Here is a 16,892-nt window from a genome sequence, read left to right as displayed (position 1 = left end):
AAACAGGAACTTGGAGAAATTAATTCAAGGTCGATGTACAAAGTAGAGAGAATTCCTGGAGTTGAGAGGACAGCTTTCTCACAAAGTCAGAGAATACTGCCTCCCTTCCCAGTCTTCCTAGCTCCAGGGTCCTGATCACTTTGTACTTGTTGTTACAACTGTGGGCTTCCTTTATCTCTCCCATTGAACTGCAGGGTCACAGTTTTGGGGGCTAAGATGTCTGCCAGTGTTGCGTCGATACCCGCCATAGTACTGAGCTGGCACAGTGCCAGGCAGGGATATTTATCAAACATTTGCTGAGTGTACAAGAAAAGATATCCACCCTATAAAGAATAAAAGTCTAAACTTTTACTTTATTTAATAAAATTCTTCTAAAATTTTTTATCAAGAGATAGTTATCAAAAATTTTTAAAACCTGAGGGAGAAAAAGTAATCATTTTTATAAATCTGTTATAGGCACAGGCTTCTGTCTCAAAAGACACATTTATATCAGTGTTTAATAGAAGTATAGGAGTCAGACCGACCCGCATACATATATAACTCCATGTTTGATGCTTACAACAAATGCAGGTGCTGAAAGACCATTTGATGTTTACAATATCCATTATTGAACCATGATCCGTTGGCTATATCATGTATGTTACTGGCGTGTATGAGTTGCTAAGTCAGACCTCATTTCAGACATCAAACGGCAGCTCGAGTGTAATGCATGTGCCCATGAAATGTCTATCTGATCCCCTCTGCCCTTTAACCAGGGACTTCCTGATTTCACGTTACAACAAATGAGCTCTGAATTTTGATTTCCTATGTCTAAATTCTACAATGTCTACACTGCAGAATGTGCACCTATCCAAGTTCCTTATTTTCAGGAATCTATCTCAATAAACACATGATCCACAACAAACACAATCTTCAGGAGAAAATTAAAGGCTTCTAAGGAACAGGTGGTGTCTAAAAATTAAATTTCTTTAATTTTACTAAAAAATATCTACAAAACATTCTAGAATAAAATATTTCACCAGAGGTAAGTATCATAGAAAGAACAACTACTAACTTGTCAATTCTAGGAATCCTATGACAGTATGGCCATTATTAAGAAGATTTAGATGTCCCAGAGTCTAATCATGACTCCCCAGAAACTAAAGATGACATTAGAACCTGTTGTAAGGAAAGTTACCACTTCTTTCTTATTAACCTAAATATCACAGGAGAGAACTTCCTAGGTTGGTCCGGCAAGGTCAAGAACATTTCTTTGAAAATTCTTTGATAATGTCTATTGGAGATCTCGTTTTGCTCCTTCCGGTGACAGCCTGAGGATGTCTAAGTAACAACGCTACTTCCTCTCACTGTGTAGGACTTACACAGGATGATCTTATATACAGCACATTATACACACACAGATGATCTGTACTTACAATGAGGTGACATCCCAATAAACCTATCATAAGTTGAAAATATTGAATATAAAAATACATTTAATATTCTTAACATGCCAAACACCCTAGCTTAGCCCAGCCCATCTTAAATTTGCTCAGAACACTTACATTAACCTATAGTTGGGCAAAAATCACCCAACACAAACCCTATTTTAAAACACAATGTTAAATCTCTCACGTATCAGATAAGGTAAAGTGAAAATCAGAATGGCTATATGGGTACCACTGCAAAGTAAAAAGAATATAAGACGAACCATCGTTAAGTCACAGACCATCTAAACATGAGCTCATTCACCACAAACTGGCAGTAAAACGTTTCATTGTCACTTCCGAGCACATAAAATTTAAAGTTTAGGAAGGGAATCACTATGAAATACTGAAAGCAACTATGCTTACTACTATACCACCAACACACTGCTATGAAATCCTGGGAAGCTTTGGATATCTGCAAAGAACATTCAACCAAAATGTACTCTTTTTTTGTTTGTCTGTTTAGACAGAGCCTCACTTTGTCACTCCTGGCAAAGTGCCATGGCATTATAGCTCACAGGAACCTCAGACTCTTGGGCTCAAGAGAATCTGTTGCCTCAGCCCCCTGGGTAGCTGAGACTACAGGCACCTGCCACAACACCCAGCCATTTTTAGAGATGAGGTCTCACTCTGGCTCAGGCTGGTCTCAAACCTGTGAGCTTAGGCAATCCACCTGCCTAAGCCTCCCAGAATGCTAGGATTACAGGTGTGAGCCACTGCACCTAGGCTCAAAATGTACTCTTGAAGAAAATACATCATATGTTTCAATTACTCTATGAAGCACCAAAATTATTCTATGAAAAGAGGAGAAAAACATAAGAAGCAAAACTAAGTAAAGGAGATAAATCTGGTAAAGAAAACGTTACCAAAACTATCTCTCCAAAACAAACTTGTCAAGAGGGTAAACTAATACTTGCTAAATATCTACTAAAAGCCAGATGTTTTACCTAAGTTATATTAAACCTTCAAAATAACCCAGGGTTTTATTTTACCCAATTTAAGGTGGGAAAACAAGTTCAATGAGATTAACAGTCTGTCAATCACAGATCTAGTAAGTCCTAGAAAAGCAGTTCTCAACCTGTGAGTCACGACCCACAGGAACTGTATTAAAGGGCTGCGGCATTAGGAGGTTGAGAACCACTGTCCTAGAACCAGGATCCAACCCTAACTTGACAACCCCTTGCTTTTTTTTCTTCCAACTAAACTACACTCTCAGTGAGAGAAGCTTAGATATTAAAGTTATTAGCAAACTAATATTAGCATCAGTAGTATGGATTTTAAACGTTGATAATGTCTGCAATAGTATCTTACAAGCACAATCATCTCACTATTTCTACTTTTTAAACACCATCTACATATTCTACTATCTTGATGGGTCTCTATGAGAACTCTCAACCAAGAAGTCCATTAGCCTATGTAACTTAATGTTCTCGGATGCCGGTGGGGAATGCTCCATAAACATTCATGGAAAACACAGCTAAGACAAACTGAGGAGGTGAGAAGTCCCAAAAACACAATCATGAAGCCAGAAAAAACTGTCAAGAACAACCACTGTCAATGATCTGAAAATCAACAAAACAAGAACGGCCACATTCAACATACCATTCTCAAACTGTTGAAAGACAAAAGAAAAACCTTGAAAGCACCATGCAAAAAGCAATTCTTCTTGTGCAGGGGAAATTAAAAAAAAAAAAAAGCCAACAAAATAAACAGCTGACTTCTCCTCAAACAAGAGAGGTCTGGAGGGCAGTAGAATGTTCAGGATGAAGAAAGAAAAACGACAAAAACTCTACCAACCAAGAATTCTACATCCAAAAAACTATTCATTAAAACTGAAAGAGAAATAAAGACACTTTGTGAATTTTTTAAATGTGACTTTGAAAAAAACTGCCTCACAAAAAAATGCTATTAAAAATCCTTTAAATTGAATACACATGACAAGAAATAACTTGAATCCACAGAAAAAAGTGGGGAAAGCTGGAGATGATAAATACGTGGGTAGATAAAAAACTCTATTAGCATTTTTTCTCATTTCTTAAATTATTTTACAAACGGATTGTTTAAAGCAGTGATTTAATGCTATATAGCAAGCTTTACAGCCCACAGGGATCAAACATATATGAAATAACTGCATAAAAGGAGGAAAAAGAGGTATTACAACAGAGTTTCCACATTTTACCAAAGTTAGCACCATCCTCAAGTAGATGGTAACACATTAAGATGAATATTATAATCTCTAGAGCAGCCACTAGAAAACTATTCAAAAGTATATTAAAAAAAGAAATCAAAATCCTATGATAAAAATGTAACACAAAAGAATACAATGAAGGATTTACAGAGGAACAAAATTATAAAATAAACTGAAGAGAAATAGCAAAAATGGCAGACATAAATCCAACAATAACAGTAATTACATCAGTATGACAAAATAAACACCCACTCAGATGGCTGATTGTCAGACTGTATGAAAAACCAACTGCACCAACATGCCATCCACAAGGGACATACCCTAGGTTCAAGGAAAAAGGACAGGAAACAGACACCATGCAAACAACAACTCTGAGAGCTGGAGTCTCTATAGCATCATCAGGTAAAACAGACATTAATAACCAACTTGACCTGAGATTTATAGACTGCTCCACCTAACTGCAAACCTTTTGTAGAAGACTGCTTAAGGCAACATTATTCATACTAGCTGAACACTGAAAATTAATCCAAATGTCTGTCAACTGGTGAATGGATCAATAAAATGTAGTATATTCATATAAGAGAATATTACGTGGTAATAAAAGGTAACAAAGGTCCTGATATGTGCTACAATGTAGACGCATCTCAGTACATCATGCTAAATGAAAAAGCCAAAACACATGTTATACAATTCCATTTATTAAATCGCCAGAAAGTAGACCAGCAGTTGGTGGAGCTGACAGTGGGAGTGAGGAATGACTGCCCACCAGGCACAAGGAAATGTTGGGGGTGACAGATGTGTTCCAAAAATGGTAGAGGTTGCCCAGTTCTACAAAGTTACTAAATATCAAAAGTTGTATCTTAATAAAGCTATACAAAAAAATTCACTCTTCAGTAGTATGACACTATCTGGAGACTGAAAAAGGTAATCTTGCCATGAAAGAACCTATCTTCAAATGCAAAATAACTACAAACTCTAGCTCCTCCACGAAAATGTAAATGTGAATAGCTCCTCCACAAAGATGTAATTGTGAAGGCTGAACTCGAAACTCAACACAGACAGCACTAATTCCATCAAAACATAGTAGGTCAACTTAAACCAGCAACATACAGAAGGCTGAATATCGCATTTAGACTTGGCTAGGCAGCCAGACATCTCCTTATGTATGTTAATTCAATATATACTTATATGTTACTCATCAAATATTAGCAGAGCAGTCTGAACCTTCACACGTTACATGTTCAACTGTCAGAGCTGATGAGCACGTGTCCATCCCGTCATGGCAGGGCCACGCGCCAAGGCAGGGCCACACAATTTCAGACAGAGGCTTCTGAGTGATGGCCACCTAAGTGGCCCCTTATTTCCCCCATACTTCATGACCACTCTAGGCCTTGCCTGTCACTAAGAAAGAAATGTGTTAATAGCTGCTGATTCTCATACTATTTCTGAGCCATGGTTTAACACTGGCATGTGCCAAAAGAAAGAGCTTAGCAATCCAACATGTCCGGGGAGAATTAACTTTGCTTTCAAAAAGTATTTCTCAAACTACTCAATCGTTACCAAGAACTCAACTGAGTCTACCCTTAAACGTAAAGTTAAGCAAAACAAAACCGTATCACAAAAATAGTATGTTCTCTACCAACTCTCATCCCACAACCCCCAAACCACCAGAAATTCAGAATTATTAGGATATTAAAGAAAGTGTGCTATAGAACACTGAGAATTCGAGAAGTTTAACTGTGTTCCCCAAAACCTAAATAGAAATTCTAATGCTGAATGTATTAACAGCAATTATCACTCAGAGGACCTCACCCCACTCTGCAGCAGTGGAACTTCCTTCCCCCCAGGGCTCATTACTCAGAAGGCCTTCCTCTCAAAGGCAGCTGCATTTTGCTGAAGAACAATTCTTCATGTTGAAAATGCATTGCTTTTGATATATTTCTATCACATGAGTTAAATATAGAGGTGACTAATGGAGATAACAATTAGAAAAAGGATAGTATAGTCTATCTGACAGGACAGTTGGCTGCCTAATTAGGCCTACTGGGTGGAAACCCACAATCTTGGTATCAGAAAACCAAGAACTGAATTTTTCTGGCAAAAACAACTCAACCTAAGGCTCTCCATTTTAGAAATACCAGTAAAGGGACTTTTTCTCAAACAAATGTGAATTCCCCTTATCATGTCTGCCACGACACTCACATACTTAAACAGATGTAGGTTCCCCTAAAATTCATTCCTAAAGCAGTCTTAGAGTATTTTCTTATTTATCCCAAACATAAAGGAGTTTATAAATAAATAAGTCACTTCTCCTTTATTATTTTCATTACTAACAGAGACCAGCAAACTTTTCTGTAAAGGGTTAAATAATAAATATTTTAGGCTTAAGCAACTATGGAAGGTCGTTGCTGGTACATGGAAGCAGCCATAGACAGCAGGTCAATAAATGGGCGTGGCTATGTTTCATTAGAACTTTATTTACAAAAACAGGCGGAGAGACTAGACTGCAGTTTGCTGACCCCTGCCCCCAAATAAGAGCTATTTAGAAGTAAAAAGTAAATTACAGGTCAACATCACTCCCATGAAACTCTGCCCACTCCAATGCCTTGCTCTCAAAGAAGAAACTGAAGTTATTTGCTGAAGGTCACATGTCGCTCTGTTGCTGGTTTATTTCTTTGCATGATGATTTTCTGAAATAGGGAAAACAACAGAAAGCCTACCTCATTCTTGTAACCTGTTACTCTTCCCTGGATGTCAACAAATCATACTACTGCTACACGAAGGTTGTTTTTCAGGTTTAAGAAATAAGCTAGCCTTTGATAGACCTTCTTTAAACACATAAGATCTGCCTGGCAGTGTAAAAGAACTTAACCTGGTGATCTTATAATTACTATAAACACAAACTATACACATCAAATCTAAGAAGTTTCATTTCATTCAAATTTTCTTCGTTTTTTTTTTTTTTCCTTCCACTCCAAAGTTTCATTGAGGAAAAAGGTTGACTGCTCCAAGAGGTATTTCTTAGTTGCTTTATTTCACCCAGATTATGTTTTGCTCAATTTTCCCTTTGGAATTTCAATATTGCACAGACCATATTAATCTGAAATCATAACTGTTGCTTCATATTACTCTTAGATCTTTTTTCCCTGTGGTCAAGACAAATTATAACAAGAACTCAAACAGAATAGGTGCAAGATTGTATATCTAGGCATTATCTATTAGCATTTTCACTGTTCCCATTAAAATGAAAGACTAATAAAATCTCCAACTCTGATCCCTTAATCTTTATTTCCCCTTTATCTGTATCTGCAATATGGAAGAGTCCACACACATCTAAAATAGCATCCTTTTTCTACATTTTATTGTACACCTATCATCTGAAGACAAACTATAGAATGGTATCCCCCATATTTTGCTTAAAAACTGTAATGTTTTCACATTAGTTTCCCCAGAAATATTTTCTAGGTCTTCAAGTCTGAATTTTCAACTGTTACACTAAAACTCCCATTAAAATACACCCATTTTGCATTTCAAGTAAGACATCTCTATTTTCACCTGCTCAAAACTAAGCCGATCATATAAGCAAACATTTTTGATGAAAACAACTATTCTTTTTCTCTTGGAGCACCTGGAAGTTCCCTAGGCTGTTTGTGATAGCAAATCCAACTTAGAGTAATGTATACACACATAACTCTGAACGGGAGTCTCAACAACTGGACTTAGAGGAGAAAAAAGAATAATCCTTCACAATCTAACCCCCTGAGTAATCTATATGCTTAGTGAGTATTATTTCTCAACCGGGATTTGGAGAGCATTTCCAAACTGTAACTAATTAGGAAAGCTCATTCTACTACCAGCATTAATGAGTATAAGCAGGATGGCTGGGAGCAAAGGCACTGGAGACTCCTAGCTGTGTGACCCTGGGCACACAGCAATCTCTTTCTGCCTCGTTCCCTTGTCCATAAAATGGGGTCACAACAGTACCTATCTCTCATGACTGTAGGGATCTGCTTAGATGTGAACAGATGAAAGTAGAGATGTCTTACTTAAAATGGAAAATGGCTGTATTTAAATGGGAGTTTTAGTGTAACAACTGAAATTTCAGACTTGAAGACACAGGAAATATTTCTGGAGAAACTAATATGAAAACATTACAATGTTAAGCAAATATGTAAAAAGCACTTGGAAAGGAAGATGGCACAGACCTGTGGAAGGGTTAGCTCTTTTTATCACCATAAAAAACTATATTAAAAAAACAGCCTCTCTCCTCCCACTGGCCTATAAAAATCCATAACTATAGGAAGTAATATGCTTAAAAAAATTTCAGGAGAATATTCCACAAGTATCATCTCAAACAAGATACAAATAAGCTGCTCCAAGCCAATTCACCTAAAATTCTCTGCCCACCTTTATTTCTCATTCATAAAACGAAGAAGCTAAACTAAATAACCTCCAAGGCCCATCTTTCCTGCTGTAAAACTTAATATAATTCTTGTGGAGAGGCACAAAGAAACCCAAAGACACCAGGGAAACCCCATACAGCTTAACACCTACCAAGCCCCTGTGTATCAGCTCAGTTCATTTTTATTTTTTACCTATTTTTAAACTATCAAATACCGCCCTATGTTGCATGTTTAACATACTACTAGCTGTTTATTGTACCTATTATCCGCTGATCTGTTTCTTCACTGACAACTTTGAAAAAGATGGGAGATAAGTACATACAAGCACACTTCAAAATACAAAACAATAAGTATACTTGGTTAAATTCATGCTCTCTTCATTCTATGTATAGCCACATGGAAACTCTGGTTAATCACATAGTGGTTGACTACTTCGTGATTACTTCGTATTTGTTTAATGCTTCTGCCCCACAGCACAACTTTAGAAGATTCTCTAGAGGGTGGCGCCTGTGCTCAGTGGCCAGGGCGCTGGCCCATATATCAAGGGTGGTGGGTCCGAACCCAGCCCCGGGCAAACTGCAACAACAAAAAAATAGCTGGGCATTGTGGTGGGCACCTGTAGTCCTAGCTACTTGGAAGGCTGAGGCATGACAATCGCCTAAGCCCAGGGGTTGGAGGTTGCTGTGAGCTGTGATGCTACAGCACTCTACCAAGGGCCATAAAATGAGACTCTGTCCCTAAAAAAAAGAGTATTCAAATAGTCTCTAGAACAAAACTCATCACAGAAAATTTCTAAGAAACTTCTGAAAAATTTTATTTAAAGGTATAGAAATAAAATCAAAATGAATGCAATCCTTTACTAAATAGTCAAAAAGACCTTCTTTCTGAAAAAAAGGACTAGAACATTGAGAAAAAAGGACCCTGATTACAAGCTTTTGTGCTGTATTGAACAACAGTTAGTAGTAGTACAAAAATCAGGTGCTTTATAGGAACACCATAGTATGATTTGCAGTGAGTATACTACGCATTAATATGCAGAAAAGTACTGGAGACAGGTATCTCACTACCTCACCCTCGGTAGAGTGCGGTGGTGGCCCAGCTCACAACAACCTTGGGCTTAAGAGTTTCTTGCCTTAACCTCCCAAGCAGCTGGGACTACAGGTGCCCTGCTACAATGTTTTAAAAGAATTAAATATATGAATGAAAATGTAAAGCACTTATTTAGAAAATACTTTTTCCACATAATACAAGAACCAACCTTAGCCCAGACTTGTTCAGATTATTGCATTCTAAATGTGAAGCTTGGAAATGTTTTTATATAACAGAAGACGTTATACACATTATGTATTTTTCTATTCTATGGTAAAATAAAATTTTACCTCCATCAGAACATATCGTGTGCAAAAATGTTCTAAAATAAAATCATTACTCTAGTTAATCATATTATCACATTTTGTATTTGCTTTTAATATGAAAAAAGCTTTTGGATGATGTTAATAAGCATTCAAAAAGCATCAAATAAGCTCGCAACATGAGCTGAAAAATAATTATCTGCAAAAAAAAAAGTGGGAGGCTTGCCATGTTAAGTTTTTTCTCATATTTTTATCCTACTCAAACTAAATCATGTCAGCTATTTACATACCTTTTTCACCTACATCAGCAATAACTATTCTTTTAATTATTACTTATTTCCTTTCTAGCTATAGTTGTATACAGAATTTTTTTTCTTCCTCCCCCCCCTTTTTTTTAAATAAGCCATGGGGTTGTTTTCAGTACAAGATTTCTGACTTCTCAAATCTTAAGGCTGTCAGCACAGAACCGCTGACCTCACATCCAAATGTGAAAAAACAATGCTTCAACAGCTGGAATTCCATCTGAAAATCATCAAAATTAAACCTACTGCACTTTAAACTCACCAAGATAATCCCTGCATAACAAGTAAACATAAGATTCTATTCATAGTGAAGACTTTATAAAGCCACCACTGAAGTAGGGCCACACACGGAATGCCAATGAAAACATTCATCTTAATCAGATTAATCCTGAAAACTCAGTTGGGTTTCTCTTGTCGCACACAGAAGCAGAGCAGGGGACAGAGAGATGGTTGTGATCTCAGAAGTGAAGGAGAGCACTTCACTTCAATCTCACGTGATCTATGATGGCAACATTTTTAAAAACAGTTCGACAGAATAAAATGTTTCCTGAGAATGAGATGAAGACACATAAATATTCTGTTTAACCTCATTTTAATAGTGTCAAAACCTGAGATAAGGTTTCAATGCGTTTAAGTGAAAAAACTGAAGAAACACCGCACTGGGTAAGAATCCTCCTCCCCAAAACATTTTCTGCACTGACCTCTTTCCTCCAGGTCCCAAGCATTAAGAAGTTAGAACAACGGGCCAAGTCAGTGATCGAGGCTGAGCGCAGACACGGCATGAATTGCAATTAAAGGTTCTATGTTGGTAGCCTTGTTTCCTCTACTTATGAACCACAGGCGACTGAAGAGGTTGACAGAAGGAATAGTTCCCTGGCTTGCAGGTTTACTCTGTGTCAGACGCTGTGGCAAATGTTTGCATCTGCCATATCATCCTCACCTTCACACGTTATTTCCATTTTACAGATGAGAAAACCAACACTCAGAGCTTGCCCAAGACCATACAGCTAGTCCATGACAGAATGAGGCCAAACTCTTTACCTTTTTATTAATTAAATGTACTGAAGGGATAAACTCTAGGCATCCAATGGTGAAACGTCATATAAAACAAAAGTCAGTCATAACCTCTTGGTTTATCTGTTTAGGCAATTAAAATTATCATAAGTTCCTTCATCAGAGGCTATCGAATCTGGCAAGAGGCAGTTCCTAATCATGATCCAAAAAACATAAATTTCATGGGTCTAATCATCTTAACTCTCCCCTTTCATTTGCTAAAAAGTTAGCAAAACCAAATATTCTTTTGTTGAGCGAGATGACCAAAATGATCTCTTCAGACAGATTTAGAATCCGGCTGAGAGATCTGTATTAGAAAAGTTATGATGCAACATCGTAAGTACAAGCCACGTACAAACATGAGCAATGGAGCCTCAGTGTACATTTGTGGAGGGGAAGAAGGTACTTAGACAAGGGGAGAAGGGAAGAGGATGGGGGACAAACTCAAAGAAAAGGTGAAATCTTCTTGAGCAGACACATCACATCTCCCACATGGAATAAGAAAATAGCAGCAACAGAAGGAGAAGAGGTACTTTCCAGAAAGAAGACCAAGCCCAGAAATGCTGGCCTTGCACACTGAGCTCGTGAGATGACATCCATGTGATACAACAAAGAACAGACACGGGAAGGCAACGGAGAGCCTCCCTGCGCACGTAGGCCCTCCTCAGACCACCGTGTGTGGCTCACGACTGTGATCTGACCACCTTCCTCCATGGCACGTCGCATAGTGTAACAAAGCTGGCTCTTGGAGGGGAAAAAAGTTCTCATTTTCATAGCATGTTCAGAGCCAAATGCACTCAACCAATAAAAATGAAAAACAGCTACACCAAATTCTCAAAATATGTTTTGCAAAAGGTTCATACTTAGTATTTTCCACACTGACTTCCAATCTTAAAGTAGACAAGGCTTTGAAACCCTAGACCCAAGAACAACTCAAATAGGTAACATCTCTCTTCCTCTTTAATAAAGTTTTGAAAAATATTCACAATAATGACTGGCGAAGCAAAGACAACCTTTTAGGGTACCAGAACTGGCCTGGAACCCCCAGTCACTGGTTCTTCTACTGCAGTGGTTCTCAATCTGTAAGTCATGACCCACAGGAACCATATTAAAGAGTCGGAGCATTAGGAAGGTTGAGAACCACCGCTCTATTGTGTGTCCCTGAATCCAAGCAAAGACCTAGGAAGGTGGCAGGGACAGCCCCTCTACAGAGGAGTGATCACTAAGGGCAGACTGGCTGCAGGACAAGGCGGCACAGCCTGCTGTCAGTTCACCAAGAATATACAGAGCAGCTTGGAAGTTTGCCCCACCGTGGTCCAGAGACCCTTCTCCAGGGAACCTAGGACAACCCACCAAGTCCTCCTCTCGTCTCTTCCAAAATTCTTCTTCAGCCTCACAAAGGAGAAGCCAGTGTTAAAACTCTATTCATCTGCACTGTGCAAATGGAAAAAAGGCATCAAAAACAAAGCTTCTGTCTGGTTTATACATCAAGGGTGAAGAGACTGACTTCAACAAAACCACAGTCCTAGAACGTGTACAGGTCACCTATTGGGTCTAAGTGTCTCATCTCCACCCCAAATTTATGTCCTAGTCATAAGATAACAATCAGTCTTACACTTTTCTACTAAAGAACCTCAAAGAGGGGGCCTGGCTCATGCCTGTAATCCTAGCACTCTGGGAGGCCGAGGGAGGTGGACTGCCTGAGCTCAGGAGTTCCAGACCAGCCTCTGCAAGAGCAAGACCCTGTCTCTAAATCTAGCCAGGTGGCTTGGTGCCCACAGCTCTCAGTGGTTAGAGTGCCAGCCACATGCACCTTCGAACGGGCCAGGGCCTGCTAAAAAACAATGACAACAATAACAAAAAAAATAGTCCAGGGTTGTGGTGGGCACCTGTAGTCCCAGCTACTCAGGAGGGTGGGGCAAGAGGATCACTTGAGCCCTGGAGTTAGAGGTTGCTGTGAGCTATTAAACCAAAGCACTCTAATGAGGACAACATAGTAAGACTGTCTCCAAAAAAAAAGCAAAGAGCAAAAAATTATAACTCCATCTCCTTATGGGAACATAACCTGTGCATATCTAATCTTAAAATCCATGCAAATTTGGTACATTCCTCCATGATAGATCCCAGTATACTTTTTTATACTTATCTAATCTGTGTGTACACACGCACAAGTATACATATTCTCCCCTAGTAAAATTCACTTTCCAGAAAGATACACATGTAGTCTTGTCACTTTGCACAGACATAGAAATATACTTACCACAGGAGAACAACCAAGAATAAATTAAGAAAGATTATATTGGGACAACTGAAACTGCCATGGAAACATAATACATAATCTGAGAATCTTTAAGGTACATAGGTCAATACAAAAGTTTTGAAATACATAAAAATCAAAACACGTAAAATCCTCCAGGCAGAAACAAATGAAGCCCTGCTAGGAACACCAATCAGCCCAGCAAGCTGAAACTCCACAGGTGATAACAAACTATGTGGTCAACTGTGTTTCTTGAAAGTGAAATAATGGACAGTAACACAATCTGTCTCAAAACTTTAATCACAGTTCTTTGCTCAATACTGCTACATTGTTACCTAATGTCGTTTAATATAAAAAATAATTACTATTCCCAGAGGGTGAAACACATTAGACCAATACAAATCTTTAAAACAAGTAAGCTGGAAGAAACTTGCTATTCTAACATTAAAATATCCGTTGATGGGTAAGGAGAAAACACTCTTTTTTAAGTCATTGTGGGAAACGCGTCTTTCTGACGCTCTGCTTCTTTGTGGAAAATAAGTCAAACTGCCTCTGACTTCTGCAAATAATGCTCTGAGTAAATGCCAACTACAACTCTCTTATCTTGTTAACCTAACTTATACAGCAGTACAGAAATAAATCTCAAAAGTATGAAGGGGTGAAAAAAAAAACAGAAAAATTCATGATGATCCAGTTGGCAAAGAAGATTCAACCCTTCATTTCAGATTCCTTGATACGCTTCCTGTCAAGAAATAGCGCATAGGTGGGAAGGCACTGTAATTTTGTCAAACTCAATTAATTCATTCAGCAGGTATTTATTAGTATCTCCTGAGAGACAAGAAGACAAGACTTGTACAAAACAAATAGAAATGAACAAGAGAAATAGAGCTCACTGGGGAGCACGGAGGGCTTCTAACAAACTGCCATTCCTGCCACCAAAGAGATACTGTAGTAAAAGATTTCACCGCAAACCTTACTTCTACTTAACGTAGAGCCTTACCTCTTAGATTTCTGGGATGAATCTGTTTAGTTCGAGGCATCTTCTTTGATTCAGGGGCTCCTTTTTCTTCTTAGAAACTGTAGCAAGAGCCGGTCACAAAAAGGTAGCTCCATAAACTCAATGCACATCAATTAACCCATGTACTGAAAAAGTAAAAAACAAGAGGCGTAGTTTATGATCTCCAAAGGAAAAAGATCCTTTAAAAGTTATTGCCTAACATGCCACTAACCTAAACTCAAGGTGACCAAGCTGCATGCCACTATACAAGAGTGGAAAAAATTCACCTTGTGTTTTAAAATATTGCCAGGAACAATAAACTATAGCTTTAGGTTACAAAAGGGTTACATTGTACATAGTACATGTGCCCATTCATAAGGGCATCTTGTTTTAGAGTTAACAACTTCACTTGATATATGCAGTTACTACTATGGCTGCTTCCCAATTATTCCAGACCTCCCTTCTAGGCTCCAGGTAAGACTGCATTTTCTGCCATCCTGTGTTTAGCTGGAATGTATGACAGTTGTAGCTAGTGACCTGTGAGTGGATAAAACATGCTTTGCTTCCAGGGCTTTTCGGTTATCAAAAACAAAAGTCCTCCAGAGCTCCCGTCCTTCTGCCTTGGGACCAGCACTGTTCCAGATCGTGAATCTGACAACACAGACCTGAGTTCTGTGATCAGGCAACATAAACAAGAAATGGATTTTTATTCTGTTAAGTCAGTGAAGTTTGGGAGTTACTTATTACTGCAGCATATCTTAGCCTGTCCTGAAGGACACATTTTTGAAAACAGTGATCTGAAATACAATGTACCAAGATAGTAATCCAAAACCTAATCACCTCTCTCCCTAAATCAGGCCCCTCAAACTCCCCTTCCTCACCATTCTCCAGGATCCTAGAGCTGAAATCTTAGTTTTAACTTCCTGCCAGATCAGCAAAGCTCTTTATGTTCCTGTCAAACGTGAAACAATGTTTAATTACTAAGCAAAGACAGAAAAATGGAATACTTTGTTTAAAACTTCTGTTGTATGTGGCACCTGGTAAGAAACAAAAGAATACCTATGTGCCTGTATACTTTCTACACGCTACCTAATTTAATCTAACAATAACTGAGAAGGTAACTATCACTTTTCCACTTTATAGATAAGAAAACTATTTAACAGAGGGGAAATTAAGTAACCTGCCCAAGATAGGCAACTAAGAATGACTCTGTTACTTCCAGTACTTATTTCTGTAGAGAAAAGGATATACCTACTCTCAGGGTTTTGTTTTGTTTTGTTTTTCAAGGGCCTGTGCTGCACAGCAAGTCATGAACACTTATTTTGGTGTCAGATCAGACTGGGTTCAAAGCCGGGCTTTATGCCCTGTGTGGCCTTGTTCAAATTATTTAACCTCTCTGAAGATCAGATTTCACAACTGTAAAACTAAGAAATACAATCCACTTCATAAGATTGTTCTAAGCGCTAAACAATGCAGATGTTTTGCCATCACACAAAAATGATGAAGTATTAATTCTCCCTCAGAAAGCCTATATAGGGAAGAATGTATCTAATACCCTAGTAGAAGGTCTTAGAAATCTATGGTTTCATTATAGCAAATAACTAGAAAGAAAGCTACAATTAAGTTCAGTATTTTATCCTGTGGCTATATGTCAGCACAGCACAAAATTACTGCAATTTTTAACTACGTGAGAAAGAATATAATGATCCAACTATGTATTTCATCTACCACTGTGCTAAATGATCTATAAAAGATAGGGTTTCTCAACTCCCTGCACTAAAGAAACATCCACTGATTCAAGAAGGTTCTGATTCAATAAAGAATTTAGCCACATTAGGGTCAAATATATTGCACGAATGCTTAATGACATTCCTTAAACTTAAACCTTTTAAATAGTCAGGATATTTGGAAGTTTTTAAAGCCTGAACTCTGATCGTAATCTGATCACGTGATCCTGCAGGATCCAGACCATAAATGTAAAATATGCAAATTCCCGATCTGTAAAGGCTTCCTGTTACCCCGTTCACTGCCTACCCACTGTCCCTAGCTGTCCATCCCTGTTTAAATCCTTGCGGGGGAATGTGGGTATTTCCAAAGACAACAGCAGTGTAGCGACTAAGACGAGTGATAAACCGTTCATTTACGAGAAAAATAAATACTACATACGGAGCAAAAACATGACACGATCAAAAAGCGTAAAGACAGTTGCAAGGAGAAAAAACATGAATGAATGTGGAGGGCGGAGCCTGGGAAAACCCCTCTGCAACGCTGCACTGAACAAAGCGCTTCGCATGCCAAGAGGGGGGGGGAATGGAAGTGCCAGCTCAGGAAGGAGCCTGGAGTGGATGCGGAGAGCCGGAGGAGGAGGAGGGGGAGGAGGAGGAGGAGGAAGAGATGGGGAGGCGGAGGAGATGAGCCGAGCGCGGCAGCCCAGAGACTCCTCCTCGCCGCCAGCCCCGCCACCGCCCCCTCCCCTCTCCAGCCAGCAACTCCTCACCGAGCCCGACCCCAAGGCGAGCCCGATCCAACCCGCGCCCCAACCCACCGCCCCCTTCCCAACAGCTGCGGGCGCGCATTCCCAACCCGGAAAGAAACTACCCAGGTGGCCGGGAGTAAACAGGCACTTAGAGCAAAGAACGAAAGGGAAAGAAAGCCACAAAGCCGGGAGGTTGGGAAACCGGGGCCTGGTCTCCCTCAGCCCCCACCCTCTTGCAAAATGCGTCTGCGGGTGGAAGGTGGCTGGGGAGACTAGGTCCCTCCGTACCTGCTCCGCTCGCGCGCAGCGAGGGCGCCCAGAAGTGGCAAGTGTCTCTCGCACGCAGCCATCCCCTCTGCAAGGTCGGCGGTTGCACACACACGCTCACACACACACAC

At 39.3% G+C, this 16,892-nt stretch overlaps 1 protein-coding gene across 3 annotated transcripts in view; it reads right to left on the bottom strand.

Annotated features, from left to right (window-relative positions):
* Positions 1–16,892, bottom strand: part of HIVEP1 (human immunodeficiency virus type I enhancer binding protein 1) — a 142,422-nt gene that overhangs the window by 121,686 nt on the left and 3,844 nt on the right. For 2 of the 3 annotated variants that reach the window (XM_012804254.2, XM_023512310.1), the window contains exon 2: positions 14,022–14,164. In XM_012804254.2, coding sequence (XP_012659708.1) covers positions 14,022–14,061 — 40 coding nt within the window. In that variant the 5' untranslated portion in view covers positions 14,062–14,164. Of the gene's footprint in view, positions 1–14,021; positions 15,152–16,892 lie in introns of those variants that run through there. The other variant, XM_023512311.1, reaches the window with a different exon arrangement.

The sequence above is a fragment of the Otolemur garnettii genome, unplaced genomic scaffold (assembly GCF_000181295.1).
Source record: "Otolemur garnettii isolate 467f Iridium unplaced genomic scaffold, OtoGar3 scaffold00026, whole genome shotgun sequence".
Lineage (NCBI taxonomy): Eukaryota > Metazoa > Chordata > Mammalia > Primates > Galagidae > Otolemur > Otolemur garnettii.
The sequence above is the reverse complement of the archived record's forward strand: the minus strand, read 5'-3'. Positions and strand labels throughout refer to the sequence as shown.